At 35.9% G+C, this 20,182-nt stretch overlaps 2 protein-coding genes across 3 annotated transcripts; both read left to right on the top strand.

Annotated features, from left to right (window-relative positions):
• The first annotated feature begins 688 nt into the window (after positions 1 to 688).
• Positions 689 to 1,849, top strand: LOC110942675 (uncharacterized mitochondrial protein AtMg00810-like). The gene has a single exon (XM_022184446.1). The coding sequence runs from the start codon at positions 689 to 691 to the stop codon at positions 1,847 to 1,849; it is 1,161 nt and encodes a 386-aa protein (XP_022040138.1).
• Positions 1,850 to 3,983: 2,134 nt separating this feature from the next.
• LOC110939968 (TLC domain-containing protein 4) lies at positions 3,984 to 19,766 on the top strand. 2 transcript variants are annotated; one of them, XM_022181534.2, is made up of 9 exons: positions 3,984 to 4,143; positions 4,215 to 4,336; positions 17,548 to 17,636; positions 17,724 to 17,862; positions 18,375 to 18,449; positions 18,831 to 18,952; positions 19,026 to 19,101; positions 19,354 to 19,413; positions 19,533 to 19,766. In XM_022181534.2, the coding sequence occupies exons 2-9, from the start codon at positions 4,235 to 4,237 to the stop codon at positions 19,677 to 19,679; spliced, it is 810 nt and encodes a 269-aa protein (XP_022037226.1). In that variant the 5' UTR covers positions 3,984 to 4,143; positions 4,215 to 4,234; the 3' UTR covers positions 19,680 to 19,766. The 2 variants fall into 2 exon arrangements, with proteins under 2 accessions (XP_022037226.1, XP_022037227.1); XM_022181535.2 differs by lacking the exon at positions 19,026 to 19,101 and having other exon boundaries at positions 3,985 to 4,143.
• Positions 19,767 to 20,182: the final 416 nt, after the last annotated feature.

Below are 20,182 nucleotides of genomic sequence, written 5' to 3'. Positions count from 1 at the left end.
ATGCGTAAAGCCCACATATGCATATGCTTCTTACTGTCCTCGGTTGTGCAGGACCCCTTACGTAAAATCTACGTATACTTATACTTACTACTATCCTCGGTTGTGAAGGATACTCACGTAAAACCTACGTGTATTTATACTTACTACTATCCTCGGTTGTGAAGGATACTTACGTAAACCTACGTAAAGCTTGTACGCACTACTGTTCTCGGTTGTGAAGAACACTTATGGTTACGAATAGTCTAGTGGTTATACAACATGGGAAGCCCCCACCAATAGAACGTACTATCGGCCCAGTAGAGCCACATGTTACAAACGAACTTACTATTACGTATTTACTTTCTGTGAACTCGCTCAACTAGTTGTTGATCCTCTGTTACATGCCTTGCAGGTCGTTAGATACATGGAGCTTGCACAGGGAGGAGCTGGTCGTTGTGGGCTTGGATCGTGATTGTCTTGTTAAACACTTACGACATTTGATACTTTATTGTGATGGGTTTTAATTATACGCTTCCGCTAAACAACGATAACTTACTTATGTTTTGGAACACCTTTCATATGGATTTGGTTTGGTTTTATGGCAATTACTTTTACGATATATATTGTTCTATATGATTGGTGGCTTGATCCTGGTCAGTCACGCTCCCAAGCGGTGATACTCCGCAGGTGGATTTTGGGGGTGTGACACATGGGATTTCGACACAGAGACTTTCCTGATCATGTTTGTCTACTCAGGAAGTCGTTATATGGTCTCAAACAGGCTCCACGCGCCTGGTATCAGTGGTTCACTGATTTTGTTACTGTCCAGGGTTTTCGTCAGAGCAAGTCAGACAACTCTCTATTTATCTATCACCACGGTGCTGATATTGCTTATCTTCTTATTTATGTGGATGATATTATTCTTACCACTTCCTTTGAGGCTCTTCGTACACGACTTTTACACACCTTGTCTGGTGAATTTGCGATGGAAGATTTGGGACCGCTTTCGTATTTGTTGGGCATACATGTGACAAGGACAGGTGATCATATGTTTTTATCTCAGCAGGCGTATGTTACTGACATCATTCATCGGGCGTCTATGGACTCCTGCAAATCGGTTGCCACACCTGTCGACACACAGTCAAAGTTATCTACTGCCTCCGAGCCTTTATACGACGAACCGACTACCTACCGTCGTCTTGCAGGTGCTCTTCAGTATCTTACTTTTACCAGACCAGACATTTCTTATGCGGTTCAGCAGATTTGCATGCATATGCATGCTCCTACGATTGGTAACTGGAATGCCTTGAAGCGCATTATCCGCTATCTTCAAGGCACAACTGCTTTTGGTCTTCATTTAGGGCCCGTACCTGATCTACGTCTGGTGTCTTATACTGACGATGATTGGGCTGGATGCCCCGACACTCGTCGGTCTACATCGGGTTATTGTGTTTATTTGAGTGAAAATCTCATTTCCTGGTCTTTTAAGCGACAACCGACTATTTCCCGCTCTAGTGCCGAGGCCGAATATAGAGGGGTTGCCAATGTAGTTGCGGATATTTGTTGGTTGCGTAATCTTCTTCTCGAGCTTCATCATCCTCTTTCTACTGCCACCTTGGTCTACTGTGATAATGTGAATGATGTTTACCTCTCCGGCAACCCAGTTCAGCATCAGAGGACTAAACATATTGAGCTTGACATTCACTTCGTTCGTGAGGAAGTGCAACGTGGCCGTATTCGAGTATTACATGTTCCGTCGCGTCATCAGATTGCTAATATCTTCACAAAAGGTCTTCCGTGGGTTCTGTTTGACGATTTTCGTACCAGCCTCAACATCGGACCTCCCGACGTTTCAACTGGGGGGGTGTAATAGCATATAGTATATATGTAAATTATATGTAAATTATTATCTCCATAAATGTAGGAGATTTAGTTGGATTTCCTTGTATTATATAAACCCTTTGTGATTAATGAGATGATCAAGGTGAATCATAATCTTATACTCCCTTCACCATAGCCCTCTCTCTCTCCTTCCTCCCTTCACCGATCAAGATTGAAACCGAGTGGCAAAGGGGGGTCGGCGACGGTGTTCCCGCGCAGCAAACCCCCTTGCCGCTCACCCTTACCGCACCACATCGGATACCCTAAGCCTTATCTCACCCACAAAATGTCACTAGGCTATAATGTCATGAACAATATTTATGATCGTGTTTAACATATTATGACTGTTATATATCTTTGATTCCGCTAAACTTGAAATTTGTTTATTATTTAAACAAACAAATCACAATTTTTTTAAATCATTAATTTGTTATTAGTTAAACCATAATATGATAGTTAAATGACGGACCAGTTAAATTATCTATGTGGCAGTGACGTAGTAACGCATTGTACATTTTTTTAAATTAAACTACAACACATAACCTAATTACTCTCAACATTACCTAATTAAAAGTTACCAACTCATTTGAACTCAGAAGTACCCTTAAAGAGGGGGGGGGGGGGATCTTTCACCCAAAACTACCCTGTGATTTCAAAATCCACAAAACCAACAACTAGCTCACACTACGCTCATCGAGTAGTTCTACTCGCATCCACTGCCCGCACGCCTTACGAACCCGTCTCAATATTTTAGTATACCAAACACGATTAAATTCAAAATTATAGTTAATTTATTTAAATACTCATATCTTTTTCTAATACATAATTCTCTCTATTTTCTGAAGAAAATAAATAGCACTTACATAATTATTACTCTCTCTGAGGTTAAGGGGTCAATTTTCTAAAAAAAAAAAAACAAATAGATTATAAAAATTTGATATTAAAAAAAAGTAGGTAAACAATTATTGCTTTAAATTCATGCTAGAGTGTGGTACAATTAATGTGGTTCTACTTTTGCTACAATAAATACAAATAAACTGGTAGTTGTAAGGATTTTATAAGTTAAAAACTTGTATAATCATCTCAAAAAGATATTTATAAGTTAAAAACTTGTATAATCATCTCAAAAAAGATATAATATATGTAAAAGTTCAACATATATTAGAATTTTATTTAAGTATGGAGGAGAGGGAGTTAAATTTAGAGCAGTCGTGACAAGCGTAATTTTAAAAAAATATGCAAAAATTAATTTATTTATTTGGATATGAGACATGAATTTGTAAGATTGAGACCCCTACCAAAGTCTTCAAACGTTCCCATCTCTCTTTTAATGCACTAACATTATTTATTTATTATTTTAATACACTAAAATTATTTAGAATTAATTATATAGTTAGTTCCTATGGTTTACACAAAATAACATTCTAGAGTATTAATTTTTCATTTTGTAACATTTGGAGGTATTAACGTTATTTATAGGTTTAAAATCACATTCTATTAGTACCTAAGTATGTTATTTTGTGCAAACCATAGGGACTAACTATGTTAATACCCTAGAAGTTTATACCTCCAAACGTTATAAAATGAAAAGTTAATACCCTAGAATGTGATTTTAAACTAATTAATACCTAAATATGTTATTTTGTGCAAACCATAAGGACTAACTATGTAATTAACTCAATTATTTATTTAGTAAAGTAAACAAAGATGAGCTCTTTGCCTTCTGAAAATCCGATTAATTAAAAAATATTATCCCTATACTTCACAAGATATAATAAAATTTACACGATACTTAACTATCAATATATGTTCTAATGTTTTGAATTTTTTCTATAAAACGTTAGTAAAAAAATTTAAGTGAAAAAAAAATAAAATATATATCAATTTTGGTTACTATACAATGATTATGTTCTTTTCCCAGTTTAAATTAAAAAAAAAAAAAAAAAAAAAAAAAAAAAAAAAAAAAAAACCTAGGTCAGTATTTTAATAAAGTTTTATCTTCACGTTTACCCCATAGTTTAATGTTTTTTTTTTTTTTTTTTTTTTGTCACTTCAGTTTAATTAAAAAGTTTAAAAATTAGAACACATGGTGAAAAGAGTACTTCTTTCATATAATAATGCTTTAAAAAATTAGAGTTATCATTTTTTGTATTACCATTTTATACCGCTCTTCTTCGCTGTCACCACCAGGTTGCAGGTTTTGTTGCTCATATACTTTCCCTCACAAAAAACTCTGTTTGTTATTCTCTCTTGGAGATCTTTATAACAATTCACATAACCCCAGTAAGTTTATGGGTTTATTATCTTAAATTGTGGTTTAAGTTTATGGTTTATGTGGTGAGTTTTTGTTGCAGCTTTAAGATAGACAAACCTTATGGCCCCTTCTGGATTTAGCACCATTGTTAATCATGCAAGTTCAAGTAACCCAAGCTTGTGGTTGTTTTCAGTTTTGGGGGGCATTTTCATGTGTAAAATTGTAAGTATTCACTTCTCTTCTCTTTTTGTATGCGTTTTGTCTATTAGAACTTTAGGTTGTGAAAGGGGTGTATGATAAATGGTTATCTCTGTCCAATATTAACCATGATTAGGAGGGTTCTGATTTTTATGTTCTCAAGCGGAGTTATCTTCTCATCCACAACCAGCGTCTCTGAAATGAAACGCGTTGATGGTTGGATATTCCTTATATACCCAACACCTCTCTTATCCACATCCACAACCAATGTAGGATTTACCCAAGGTTTTATATGTTCAATGTGGATTCAAAATTACAAGTTTAGCTTTGCATAAGCTGCTTAAATGAACAATCCCGAACACTTCCTTACAATTGTGAGTTTTTCGACCACTTTTGTGAAGTCTAACTTGTTATTGCAGAGCATGGGCACGTGATCCCCTGGATTTTTTTGATTTTAGGATACATGAAATCTGAGGAAAAAAAATATGAATTAGACCCTCTAGTCGTAGCCGGCAGAAAACAAAGCGTTATGATGACCCTAATAAAGAAGTTCTGGTTCCGTCACTTATGCAATTAGTAATCCTGACTCCATGGCCGGCTCTGGGGGTGGGCAAGGAGGACCACTGGCCAGGGACCGATATTTCGAGGGCACGTTTTTTTTTATGAAAAAAACCCGATATGTATGTGTAAAATATTTTTTAATAGGGTACACCCATACAGATACCAACATAGGCCCCATACGAAGCTAATCTTATGGTTTAGATTAGTTATTAACCCCTTTGGCATTAGGTTGAGACCTTTAGTTAGCCCAATACCCAATTTCGTTAAGGCCTAAGGGAACGTTTTTTCAAGCTCGAACAGGCTGACTCGTTAACGTACATAATAACATTGACTTACTAATTCAACTTATGGCATATGTCACTTCTTGACTAATTCCTGAATTCTAGCTTGGTGCATTGTTTTTATATTTGGGTATCATTCCTTAACGACAGGGATACTAGTTACATCCACTCTGGATTTTCTTAAAATAGGATTTACTGGGGTGGCAAGCACCTCAGATTTGCTGTGTCAAAGACATCAATTCTAACCTGGATACATTTAAAATAGAGTATCCCCAACACTACCATGTAATTCATATATCCAAACTAGTCAAACGGATTGTAGATGAGTTGGCTGGTTGCAAACAGGTCATTATAATTAACTGGACCTTATAAAATATATCGTTTATGGCTTTACAGTTACATTATTAGAATGGACCTATAATCTGAATTTTTCTTCCAATGGTGTTCTCTTCTTGTAACTAACTACAACTGTAACATTTTAACTAGTATTTCTGATGGGAATCCGGGGTATATTTTTTTTTTTGAAATCCGGTTCATATAAGTATATATTTATTTGTTACAAAGATTAGTCAAAACACTTTTGACAAATATGTATAAATATATATATATATATATATATATATATATATAGATATGTTAGTTAAAATAAACTTTAACTAGTGGAAATATATATATATATATATATATATATAGATATATATATTTAAGTAACAGAAGCATAGGTAACAATATATAAATAATATGAACACTTTTATACCAAGGAGTATCCGCAATGGAACAAGGTCACCGACATGCAAACACAAAATAAAAACACAAACCATAGGGGGTTTAGGTATACCTTTGGTTAGTAATTAACCGATTGAGACACCGAGGTTCAACGAACACGTGCTAGTTACACGAACTAACGAAACGCGAGTACAGGCCGGGCAGCGGCGGTGGCCGGCGGCGGTGGCGGCAGCAGCGGAAGGGTGTTATGAGAGTTTTTATATGCAAGTTGTCTAACCCCTAATCCAACCTTATGCATCCATATATATAGAGTATGGAGATGCATGCATGCTTGCCAAATGGTAGACATGCATGCACAAGTTGGACAATTGGCGAGAAGTTCATGCGTGTGCGACAAGTGGCAATGCAAGAGTGCATGCGCGACAAGTAGCTAGGAGTTCAAGCATCTGCGTCAAGTGGCAATGCAAGGGTGCACGTGCGACAAGTGGCGTAGGATGGGTGCATGTGCGACAAGTGGCAAGATGAGTACACTCATCTCACCCGGTCCATATACCCGTTTCTCAGTTAATACCCGCAACAAGTTTATTAGTTAAGATAAACAATTATATTATTAATAACGATTATTAATAATATAAACCCGCTCATGATCATAAATATAATTATGATCCGTTTCGCATATCGTTCATAATTACCAGTTAAACCAGTTAAGTGGATTTAGTTCGTTGCCCACGGTGTAACTCTTACGGGTTAAGACCCGGTTGGTAGCGTTGACTTATCGGATCGAACGTAAATATTCAACAGCTCCCACTTGGACGGTCTCCGATAAGATCTCAATGCAGACAGCCAGCGGTGCTCTAGCTACACATAGCTGCCCCCTACAAGTCATGACACTTTAAAGTCACTAATCAAGGTATCTTCCCTTTAGCAATGGCTTGCTACTTGAAGACAATAGACTTATGGCAATCGTTGTCATCTATCCTTTCTGTAAAAGACATCAATTTGAAACTATGAGACATGGATCAATTCATTTTCATATGTGTTTAAATTATTCTTGTTCTCGATCCAGATTCATACTGGCCCAATCAAACACACAGTCAGTTTGGGTAAAGCCTTACACTTCTCCAGTATGAATAAACGAGGGCGCCTTGATGCCTAGCTGTTACATTTTAATGTAAGAGTACAAAATTTCCTTTTTATTACATACAACTCCCACTGAACTTAAGATCCATTCCCAACTAAAGCCTTTATGACTGGTAGTTATACGACATCGGTTGGCAGTAATCAAAGAATGGTTCTTTGTAAACAGAAGTTCTAATATGTATTTCGGGTCAGAGGATGCCATATGAGTATACCTTTGTCAAAACATCTTATGACTGAATCCATGAAGATGATTTGACGTGAGTTACCTCCAACGTCATTCACAATGAGGCCTGTGAATTTGGAAGTCAACCACTTGAGTCCAAATTCAGAAAAAGTCTTAATTCAGAATCATTCCCACGAGTCTGATCGGCTTCGGACAATTTAGAATACATAATTCATGGATTAAACGTATCAAATTCAAACACAGTTGTAGGATTCAAGAATTGCATTTAACAAGTAAATCAAAATGAATGCAAGAGTACAACTGTTTGATGTTCGTACATCCAAATACTAAATCAAAACATATCACTAGCTAATCTAAGCCCAATACCGTCCATGTGATGGTCATGTTTTTCTTGAGTCATTGGCTTAGTAAACGGGTCAGCTAGGTTTTGATCTGTATCAATTTTGCTTATAACGATGTCTCCACGTTCCACAATCTCACGTATGTAGTGAAACTTTCTCAAAATGTGCTTGGCTTTGTGATGAGATCTAGGCTCCTTGGCTTGAGCAATAGCACCTGTGTTATCACAAAATATCTGGATGGGTTTCATGATACTTGGAACCACATCGAGATCGGTTATGAACTTCTTCATCCAAGCAACTTCCTTTGCGGCATCCGATGCAGCAATTTACTCAGATGCCATGGTGGAATCAACCATGACACTCTTCTTGGAGCTTTTCCATGAGACAGCTCCTCCGTTGAGAGTGAACATGAAACCTGTTTGTGAGCGAGAGGTATCTTGGTCAGTTTGAAATTTAGCATCAGTGTAACATTTTACAATGAGCTCCTTATTGACTCATACAAATATCAAGAACATATATTTTGTCCTTCTCAAGTACTTAAGGATGTTCTTAACTGCAGTCCAGTGGGAATCCCAGGGCTCTGCTAGTAACGGCTAGTCATGCCCAAAGCATACACGACGTCCGGTCGAGTACATACCATAGCATACATGATAGAACCAATCACGGAAGCATACGGAACTGCTTCCATTTGCTTTATCTCAGGTCCTCTGAGGGAGCTTGTGATTTGTCCAAGACGGTTCCTTTAGTCATTGGAACACCTCCTTTCTTGGAGTTTTCCATCTTAAAGCGTCTTATTACTTGATCTATGTATGTGCTCTGAGTTAGCCCAAGAAGTCGCTTAGATCTATTCCTATAGATCTTGATTCCCAGAATGTAAGCGGCTTCTCCAAGATCCTTCATTGCAAAACAAGATCCCAACCAATGTTTAACTTCCTTAAGCATGGGGATGTTATTTCCAATGATCAATATATCATCTACATACAAGATGAGAAATGATATAGCACTCCCACTAGCCTTTCTGTAAAAACACAAGGTTCATCTTCATTCTTGACAAAACCAAACTCTTTGACTTTCTGGTCAAAACGAAGATTCCAGCTCCGAGGCGCTTACTTGAGTTCATAAATGGACTTGTTTAGCTTACATACCCTATTAGGATATTTTGGATCAATAAAACCGTCAGGTTAAACCATATAAACATCTTCAGAAAGATGTCCATTAAAAGACGGTTTTAACATCCATTTGCCAAATTTCGTAATCACAATACACAGCTATGGCAAGTAATATCCTGATCAGTTTGATCATAGCAACGGGCGAGAAGGTTTCATCATAGTCAACACCTTGAGTTTGAGTGAAACATTTCGCTACTAGCCGTGCTTTATTGGTTTGTATATTTCCATGCATGTCGGTTTTTCTTTTGAAAACCCATTTGCTCTCTACTGCCCGAGATTTGGGGGTAGCTCAACCAAGTCCTAGACTTGATTGTCACATGTGGATTGCATCTCAGCTTCCATGGCCTCTAGCCATTTCGCAGAATCTGGATTAGAAATAGCAGATGGTAACTAGTAGGCTCAGACTCGGCTACTGTCAGGACTTCAGAACCCTCAATATGCCAAATGTATCTATCGGGTTCTTTTCGAGTCCTGATGCTCCTGCGAAGGCTTGTGTTCAAGTCTTATTCAGTATCAACAATTTGTTGTGGTTCAGACGTTCTGACCTCTTTAACGGATGTTTGTGGTCCTTGAACTTCTTCAAGATCCACTAAGTTACTTCCAGTTCCTCGACTAAGAAGTTCATCTTCAAGGAATCTGTTAGTCTTCTTTTTGATGGTAGAAGTAATAACCGCTTTGGTTATAGTATCTGACGAAAACAACCTTTTCGCCTCAAGGGTCGAGCTTGTCATCAGAATCATTTGTGATGTAAGCATCATACCCCCACACTCTTAGGTAACTCAAACTTGGCTTACGCCCATGCCATATCTCATATGGAGTCTTGTTTACATTTTTGGTCGACGCTAGATTTACGAGTCGAGCAGCAGTCATAAGAGCAAAACCCCAAAAGGAATGAGGCAAATTTGTTCTACACATCATCGATCGAATCATATTCAGTAGGGTTCGATTTCTCCTTTCATACACGCCATTAAGTTGGGGTGTGCCTAGTGGAGTGGGTTGTGAAACTATTCCACGTTCCTTTAGATGATCGAGAAATTCTAAGTTGAGGTATTCACCGCCTCAATCTGAGCAAAACATTTTAATCTTTCTATTAAGTTGGTTTTCAACTTCATTCTGAAACTCTTTGATTTTCAAAGGTTTCATTCTTATGCTTCATGAGATAGACATAAGCATATCGACTATAGTCCTCGATGAACGTAACAAAGTATCTCTCGTGATTCCTAGTCATGGTTCTAAAAGGACCACATACATCTGAGTGTATGAGTCCTAATAGATCACTAACTCGTTTGGGTGAAGGGATCCTTGGTGAGTTTACCAGTTAAGCATGACTCACAATCATCAAAAGAGTCCGCTTCGGTGGATTCAAGAATCCCCTCAGATTGGAGCATTTTACGCGTGCCTTACTTATGTGGCCAAGTCTACAATGCCATAGGAATGAATCACCGGTACCATTTTTCTGATGTTTAGAAAGGTGATATATGTTACTGCTAGGTTGAACATCAATTTCATAAATACCGTTTCGAGGTTTAGCCTTAAAATAGTAAATACCATTTAGATAAGCAGAAATAGCAACATCATTGAAAACATATCTAAATCCTTGTTCAAAAAGCAACGAACCTGAATTGATGTTCCTGGTCAAACCAGGTACAAAAAGACAATTGTTCAGAACAACAACAAGACCAGAAGGACATGTAAGATTAAATGTGCCAGTTGTTAGAACTGGGACTCTCTTCCCATCGCCACAATGAGCTCCATGCCCCTTGGTTTCAGTTTCCTCCACTTCTTAGGCTCCTGCAAGACATTAATGATGTGATAACTACATCCGGTATCAAATACCCATGTGTTGCAAGACATTTCCAATGCCCAATCTTGTTACACTCAAAGCATTGCCTCTCTTCTAGAGGAGGGGCTCTCACAACTTGTTTACTCATGTTTGTTGCAGGTTTGGCAGCAACGAAAGTTTTACCTTTGCTGTTAGAATTCTTCTTCTTTGTTTTGGGCTTCTTAACACCACCAGATCGAACCATTAACACTTGGTTTATTTTGTTGGAAATGTTCATCTCTGCCGTTTTGAGCATCCTATGTAGCTCTGGCACTGTCTTTACCCAGCCATTCATGTTAAAGTTCATAGCAAATTGATCATAGTGACTGGAAAAAAGAGTTGAGAATGAAGTCAACGGATACCTCATCTTGGAGAGGATAACCAAGTTTGTTTAATTGGTCGATGTAGCCTTTCATCTTGAGGACATGAGCACTATCTGAGGAACCCTCTTGCATTCTATAGCTTATGAGTTGTTTCATGGTGTTAGTGTGTTCCTTACGGGCTTGTTTCTGAAACATGCCTTTGAGTTGCTCAATCATGTCAAAGGCATTCATGTCTTCCATATTCTTCTGAAGATCTGGAGACATAATGAGGCAAGCAACTTCCGGGGCATCTTCTCTATGTTTATCGAAAGCCTTCTTCGCAACCACAGTATTATTTTCGGGTGAAGTTGGGATCAAGGTTTCCAAAACATAAAGATTTTTGAGAATGATTCTCAAGTTGTCGTGCCATTCAAGAAAATTGGTGTTATTCAGTTTATCTTTCTCAAGTATGGACTTGAGAGCAAAAGAGGAGTTGTTTTCAGATGACATCTGTTAAGCAAAATTATTTAATTAGTATTTTTAATGTATTTTCCTTATATAGTGAGGTGAGACGATAAGGAACGAGAATCCGGTTCGAGGCTCTTTCTAAAGGCAGCTGTAGCACGCAACATTAGCAAGAGTTTCAAGCGGACTAACAACGATTGTCAATTGTGAGAAAAGCACAACTCCCGGGGTTTATGAGGCTGCGAGGACAACTTTTTGCCCTTGCATTAATACGTTTGGCCTCATCTATGCCACTTTTGTTCTCAAGACAGCTGTAGCACGTAACACGAGAAGAAAAGTAATAGTCTTCCTAAAACGGTCACATGTGGAAGGGTCGGATGTGTCGACGAAGCCCTTGCACCTTGGAAAGATAAACTAGACACCAAGTGTCATGTTGTGGCTCCAACACTGATGGTTCGCATTATGCCCTAAGTGTTACTAGTAGTAGGATGTCATAGACCATTGATTTTAATTTTTACCAAATAGGGTCGTTATAATCGGTTTTAATTTAGATATAAAATTTGTGACTATACCAAAAGGACCCTTTCACCTCTCGGGATAATTAGTTTTAGATAACCTATAAAACTAAGTTTGTCGCGACTTGAAATAACCAATTAAAGTTAATAATGAAGAGTATTAAATTTATGAGTTTTAAATATGTGGGAAAAACAGGTTTTAAAACTCTAGTGGTTATTAAAATTTACAAGTTGCTAGAACTTTCTTTTCTCGATTTCATTTAAAAAAACTTTTAAGAATGCGTTTTGGTATTAGGTTGATGTGTAATAACATTTATTAATGGCAACCATAATAGCAAAAATGAATGTGTAAATCATATGGGCATGGTTATGATCTTGCTAGAGCCAAGTAGCAAGATCAAATGGGTCACAGTCAGAACACACAAAACAACCACAAGGATAGACTTGAGTGCATCTTGTTGTCTTGAGCGACTTCCACTAACTCCAAGACTCCTCTTGGCATTCGGTTTTGCTTCAGGTTTGCTACGGGTCTTCGCATCAACAATATTAAACAAGTAAACATAATAAAGACAAAAACCCTATCTATTACAACTTTGAACCACAAAATGGGCCAAAACCATAAACAAAACCAACCATAAAACACAACCACAAGGTCGGGCCCGGTTTACATATTCAACGTAACCAAAGGTTTGTTTGGGCAAGTTTTGGTCAACCAAATATTAACAATTAAAAAATATGACCAATATATATATATATTGCCCAAAATAAAAATAAATCAAAAACTTTAGACTTTTTAAGTTTGTGACTTATTATTCCGGTGAAAAAGACTAGTTTCGATTTGCATGTGGTGAACATCAGCTCAGATACCACTGATGGGAATCCGAGGTATAAAATGTTTTCAGTCGCTGGAAATGATGTGACATTGATGTTATTTGACATGGTTTCACGACCCCACCGCAATGCTTGGGTGGTTCATATATGTATATATTTATTTGTTTCAAAGATTAGTCAAAACACTTTTGACAAATACGTATACATATATATATATATATATATATATATATATATATATATATATATATGTTAGTTAAAATAAACTTTAACTAGTGGAATATATATATATATATAAGCAACGAAAGCATAGGTAACAATATATAAATAATATGAACACTTTTATACCAAGGTGTACCCGCAATGGAACAAGGTCACCGACATGCAAACACGAAATAAAAACACAAACCATAGGGGGTTTAGGTATACCTTCGGTTAGTAATTAACCGGTTGAGACACCGAGGTTCAACAAACACGTGCTAGTTACACGAACTAACGAAACGCGAGTACATGCCGGGTAGCAGGGCGGCGACCGGCGGCGGCGGAAGGATGTTATGAGAGTTCTTTTATGCAAGTTGTCTAACCTCTAATCCAACCTTATGCATCCATATATATACAATATGGAGATGCATGCATTCTTGCAAAGTGGTGGACATGCATGCACAAGTTGGACAAGTGGCGAGAAGTTAATGCATGTGCGACAAGTTGCAATGCAAGAGTGCATGCGCGACAAGTGGCTATGAGTTCATGCATATGCGACAAGTGGCAATGCAAGGGTGCATGTGCGATAAGTGGCGTAGGATGGGTACATGTGCGACAAGTGGCGAGATGAGTATACCTGTCTCACCCGGTCCATGTACTCGTTTCTCAGTTAATACCCGCAACAAGTTTATTAGTTAAGATTGTCACACCCCTTTCAGAGGCGGAAGCACGAGGTGTGATCATGAAAGGTTCTCATTGTATACGAGAAGTAAACATGCTACATGATATAAAACAAACTCCAACTTTCCATTCAAAGTTTGATCATCCAAAATACAATTTTAGTTTAAACTTTACATCACAACAAAAGATAACTGTTTGAAAGCTTACAACATCATTTCAAATCAAAGATCAAGGTTTTGCTTTCTATATCACCGTAAGGAGGCGGGATATAACAAACACATCCATCAAAAGGTGGCAATGGAGTATGGACACTAAACATCTTGAAACATGAAAGTACATCTTGAACAAAAGGGCCCACGAGCAATTCCACTAATTTCCTGAAATACATGTAAGTTTAAAAATCGTCAACAAAAGTTGGTGTGAATTCATGTAGATTGTGTAAAATGTAAGAGTTGTAATTGTATAAAACATGATATGTAATTGTAAAAATGTATTTGTAATTAGTATTCTGTAAATGAAAGGAAATCGAGATCGTTAATGTATTGCAGGGACATTAACATGTGTTACGACATAGGAAGCATCCAAACCTAGGCGACTTTTAACATCGATTACCCATTAGACTGTGACCCAAAGCACTCCATGGGTGCGAAGAGAGTGAGGCTGCCCGGACTTGCTAGATCTAACCCTTGCTCTTTCGGTCTAAACTAGATTAATGGTGCTTACGTATACCCTATTCGTGACATGATCTATGTATGATTCCTTTGTTTTAAACATACCAATGTACATGTATTTTCCCCAAAGTTTAGAAAACAATAAAAATGTTTAAAAGTGGGGATATGAACTCACTAATTTGCGTCTTGTGCGTCGAACTTCACCGACGTCCGCTACTTGGGTGCCGTAACCTATAAATGTTCTACGTATGTTAATCACCTAACTTGTAAATCTCTAATTACAAGTTACCATTTTGTTTAATTTGTCTTATTGTGTCTTACATGTATATGTTCTTGTATTATTAATGTATATATTCCACAATATATTTGGTGTTGTATTCGTTATATATATTTTTATCCCCAAAAATATATATATATATATATATATATATATATATATATTTGTATAAGTAGAATTTGAAAATGATATGTGTTAAAAATAATATATTTTTAACTTTTCCAAATATATGATACTTATATTACTTTTCAAAATAGATATAAGTAATTTTGACAAATAATATTTCTAATATTATTTTTGGTATAAGTATACGTAGGAAAGTATACTTGTATTTAGGTGTAAATACATGTGTATTTTGTATTAATTACCAAAAATCAATTCTTTGATTTTTAATACTTTCCGGAATTATATTTCTTAAAAATAATATATTTTTAAGGTTTATTTGTTATTTATATGTATATTTTGTCATACTTTGTTAAATATACATATATATTTATTTTTGTCATTTGTCCAATTTTATAATTTTCATCACTTGTAGTAATGATATATATATATATATATATATATATATGTGTGTGTGTGTGTGTGTGTGTGTGTGTGTGTGTGTGTGTGTGTCCATAAATATGTAAGATTGTCCAATAAGTCCAAATATTTGTCCAAGTCCATAATTTGTAGGATATATATTTATATTAATATATATGTTTTTTTGTGTTTGTCCATATACCCTTTTATGGGTAATTTTATATACTTATATTTTTGAGTATTTCTTAAGTATTTGTATGTGTTGGTAGTTATACTCTTTTGGAATATTTAGTGTATTTTCAAGTTCCTAATATACACTAATACATATAATACACATAATATACACTTAGCACATAAGTTTTGTGACCACTAAATATATATATATATATTTTCCCTACATATATACATACTTAATATTGATTTTAACCTTGAAGAAAACCTTATTTGCTTGCCTTGTAATTTTGTATAAAATTTAGGAAACCTTAGTAAATATTTTTGGGTGAATTTTTGGGGAAAAAGTTTCACCAAAACTTGTATTTTTCTAAGTGTCAAAATTTTACAAAAATTTTGACATAGTTTCCCCTAAAAATGGAGGTTTCCCATGTTTTCAAAACATGTTTTTATTTTTTTTTCATCACTAAAAATTCAAGTTTCAACAATTTTACAAGTAACATACACTAAAATCATCATGTTCAACCTTATGACGAACTTGAATATTGTTAAAAACATGTAGTCTTTTAGATCTTTACTTTACATACTTAGATCTTTCAAAAATAAGTATTCTTGTTCAACTTTAACAAATTTCACCAAGTTAATCATCCACAAGTTTTATGGTTCTAAGATCATAAGAAACATATTTTAAAACCACTTTACACCCATTTAAGTTCATAATCAAGTTTCATCGTGGATCTTTCAAGATCCATGCTTAAACTTGTTAGATCTAAGCTTCTAACAAGCTTACACGTGGTGGATCTAACTAGAAACACAAGATCAACATTCACAACTTCATATCATACATCAAACAACTTCATAACAACTTGTTTTCACCTTGATTAGGTTATATTTACATGTTTTCATCTTTGAAAGTTTGGTTTCTTAGATTATGTAACTTGTACATAGCATGAACATGAAGTAAAAATGTGTGTAAGAAGCTTACCACTAGCTCTTGTGGCTAGGGAAGTGGCAAAGAACACAAGAAGAAGTAGAATGAAGAAGATGTAGTGGATAAAAGCTCCTTAGCAAGGTCCTTCACCTTCCAATGCTTCACACCTTACTTATACACCTTCTAGCACCTTTGTATGACCTTAGATTGCCTTGATTATGAGTGAAAATGGTGATGTGGGGAGATGTGGGTGTGGCCGTGAGGTAGAAGAAGAGAGGAGACAAAGATGGTGAAGTTTTGAAATTGATAAGTTTATGTTTATCTCCTAATGGTTCATGTCCTTATAACTCCAACATAAGTTTAATCCAAGGGTTCATGTGTTGGATATCTAGAACACACAATATAATATTTTAATTGGGAAAGTGGTGGGGCCTCTCTTGGGGCCGGTTATGGTAGGGGGTAAAGTGCAAAGTTTTGGAAGTTTAAGGACTAGAAGGTAAGTTAGGGGTGTTAAGTATAAGGTTTATGTGTTTAAGTGCTTTTATGATTTTTAAGGTGTTTTATCACCATAACTAGCTTTAAAAGGTAAAAACTATGTTTCTAGTCTATTTCTGGTGTTTTGGGTGGTGTCCGGTTAATCGTTCGGTTGTCGGTTCGTTAAAGTGCTAAATTATGAATTTTACAAGGTATGAAGTACCTTCTATGAAAGTTTTCACTCCTGACACTTTACAAGTTATTCTGGACACTTAAACCTTAATTTTGCATGTTATATTGATGTTTAATTACTTATTTTTGCTGAATTCTGCTGAATTCTGCAGAATTTTGCATTTAAAGTGTGTTTCGGACAGTTTTTAGTGCTTAGTTTAGCTTCCGGAAAGTGTTTATGTTAACCCTTGTTCACACACTTAGGTTTTAATGTATTTTTGATGTTGGGCCTACATCTAAGTCCTAAATCTATTGTTTGACTGCATTCTGAAGCTGTGCTGTCACAGCTCGTCTAACCGGTGAGTTTACTAATCGTTTTGAAGCGATGCTCAAAGTATTGTATAATGTGACAATTAATGTATGAAACATGCATGAATTCAAATGCATAACAGGTAAGCATATAATGTTGACGTGTAAACACATAAATGCGGGAAATAAATGATTATTAAAATAGTACGAAAATTACCGGTTTTGTGCCAGTTGTCATAAAGATAAACAATTATATTAATAATATAAACCCGCTCATGATCATAAACATATTTATGATACGTTTCGTATTTCGTTCGTAATTACCAGTGTAACCAGTTAAGTGGATTTTAGTTCGTTGCCCACGGTGTAACTCTTACGGGTCAAGACCCGGTCGGTAGCGTTGACTTATCGAACCAGACATAAATATCCAACAATTTCCTTTTCCTCATTGCATCTTGAATTGTAAGACAGTTTTGTTTTCGTTTCGAAGGTTTATGAATTGACAGGCATTATTACCCCCTTAATCTACAAAGGTTTTATCACACTCGAGAATGCACAGAAACTTGAATGGAAAAACCGGTTATCACCTAACTTCTTGATCTTAATTTACTTTTTATCGTTACATTAGCTTGGCTTAGCTAAAATAGTATTCACTTATATTTGCAGGGGCTTTTCAACCTTCCATGCTATTGTTGTAGCCATTGGTTCCATCTATCTTCTAGTCATTTCAGATCTTTTTGATGAACATGCCCGAGAAGAGTGGATCATCAACAGGTCATCTGCATTATCAGATGCTATACTTGGGGTATGACTTCTTTAGCTCGCTTAAAATATCTGTTTTCACCACATGTACACGGGGCCATGCAATGAGGAATGTGTAGGGATGGTAAATCAAATCCAAAACAAAACAAGTTCATGCACGCTTTATTTTTATGTTAATAGGTCGAACATGTAGTAAAACTTTGAAACTGAACTAGAAGGGACTTAGAGACGACACAGAAGTAAAACTTATATGTTAATTGTGGATCAAATATAACATGTATAAAAAGTTTACATATTACATAGAGTCATAGATGTGTATGTAGGATAGTACCGTTCATAACAAAATATGAAAAGGAAATAAATACAAGAAAACCAGTCGTGCTAAATATTACAAAAAGTAAAAAATAAAATAGAAGACAAAAGAAGAAAAAAGAAGACTGGTTGAGGCCTCGTTATTAATACGGTTCGCTTAAAACAAATTCCGTGTACTGCATATTAAAGAAATGGTGAAAGCAGTATATGCTAATGTATGTATTTGTTTTTGTATTGTGGCAGATATCAATTGGTTACTTCTTGACAGACTTGGTGATGATTATTTGGACTTATCCAACTTTAGGTGGTTTTGAGTATGTAAGTGTACTTAGGCCTCTCGCTGCCCATTTTTCTCCAGGCTTATAAATAACAATTAAATCCTCTTTGGAAAATTATCAATCAAAAGAAGTTACATTAGGTAGCTCATGTAGGTTTGGATTGGAGGTATCAACCTCAACCAACTTTATATGAAAATGGGCCAGTTTTATTGATAATGGGCCAAAGGTGTAATCTATAAAATGGGTTAAACGGGTCAAAAGCCGCTGAAGTGATTCAAACGTCTACAACATCCTAAAACTCTTTATTTTAGAGAATTTTATTACTATTCTAACTACAATGTTTTTTTTTATAAAGACATTAATAATGTTTTCTTTCAGTTTATTGATTTCGTGTTGATTCTGATCTTTTTTGTCTTCACAGTTTTTGCACCACGGACTCTCTTTGTTAGCCATTGGTCAATCCCTTTTAAGTGGCCAAGTTCAGTTTTACATCCTTATTGTTCTCTTCACAGAGATCACAACACCCTTTGTGAATCTAAGATGGTATGTATTAACAAGACAAACGCGATATCTTCATGCTTGACCCGAGAATCAATAATTAGATATGCATATGTAGGTATTTGGATGTTTCTGGGAAGAAGAACTCGAAACTTTACATGTTGAATGGTGTTGCATTGTTTGCCGGGTGGTTGGTAATGTCCATTGAATCTTAAAATAGTTGTACTGACAATATAAAGTTGACTCACAAAAAATTCAAACATACAATCAGTATTTTCCAAAGTCACAATGGGTTCTTGTGAAAAAGGGTAATTCCATGTGTGGGTTAAATGGGCCAGGTCGGGTAGGGTCATCTTTTCAAACCCGCCAACACTTTTTTGTTCATTTTCTTTAATTTCATGTTTCATTATCATATTTCTGTATGGTTTTATTTGTTGTTCATGCAGGCTGCAAGGGTCATCTTATTTATTTTCTTTTTCTCCCACATGTATGCACATTTATATCAGGTAAATTGTTCAAACCACATTGATTCAAAAGTAGGGATGCAGCCGCCATGGTGCACCATGGTTGGCCATCACTGCTTCTATCATTACCGCCTGACCACTGTTTTTGTGTGTCGTTTCAGGTGAAGCAAGTTTACCCGATGGGATATTATAGCACAGTCACAATCCCGCCTGCACTAGCTTTGATGAACTTGTTTTGGTTTTGGAAGATTTTCAAAGGATTGATTAAAACTCTCATCAAGTTGAAAGGCCATAAGCATAGTAGTTGATTGTGTTTATTTTTATTTCACTTTGGAAGAATGAACTGCAAAACATAAACTGAAGTATATTAGTCAATGATTTTGGGTTTAGAGAAATTTTAAATGGTGAAATTGAAAGAAAATTACTAATATGGTGGGTTGAACTATTCACTCTGATATACTTTATACTCTAACTAGTTTAAGCCCTGACCGCGTTGCTGAATATTTCCCACTTCCATAACATATACGCTTTTGTTTCAGTTACTTGTAATATTAATCATAACACGATCTCAATAAAAATTACATCAAGTAAACCAATTAAAACAAACACTGCCATAGTTTTGCTAAAAAAGTAGTTTCATTGAAACCAAAGTTTACTTGATTGGTTTGGTTTTGAATTCCAAATTTAATACAAGTGGTTAGTAACTTTCAAAAGCATTGCTAATGGGGTCATTTAGGGGGTGTTTGGGGTTAAGTTTCAAAGGAGATTTTTAGATTATTGAGTTTTGAAATCGTAAATAATCAGTTTTGAG

The sequence above is a fragment of the Helianthus annuus genome, chromosome 11 (assembly GCF_002127325.2).
Source record: "Helianthus annuus cultivar XRQ/B chromosome 11, HanXRQr2.0-SUNRISE, whole genome shotgun sequence".
Classification (NCBI taxonomy): domain Eukaryota; kingdom Viridiplantae; phylum Streptophyta; class Magnoliopsida; order Asterales; family Asteraceae; genus Helianthus; species Helianthus annuus.
Note: the sequence above shows the minus strand (reverse complement) of the source record. Positions and strands in the feature narration are given on the sequence as shown.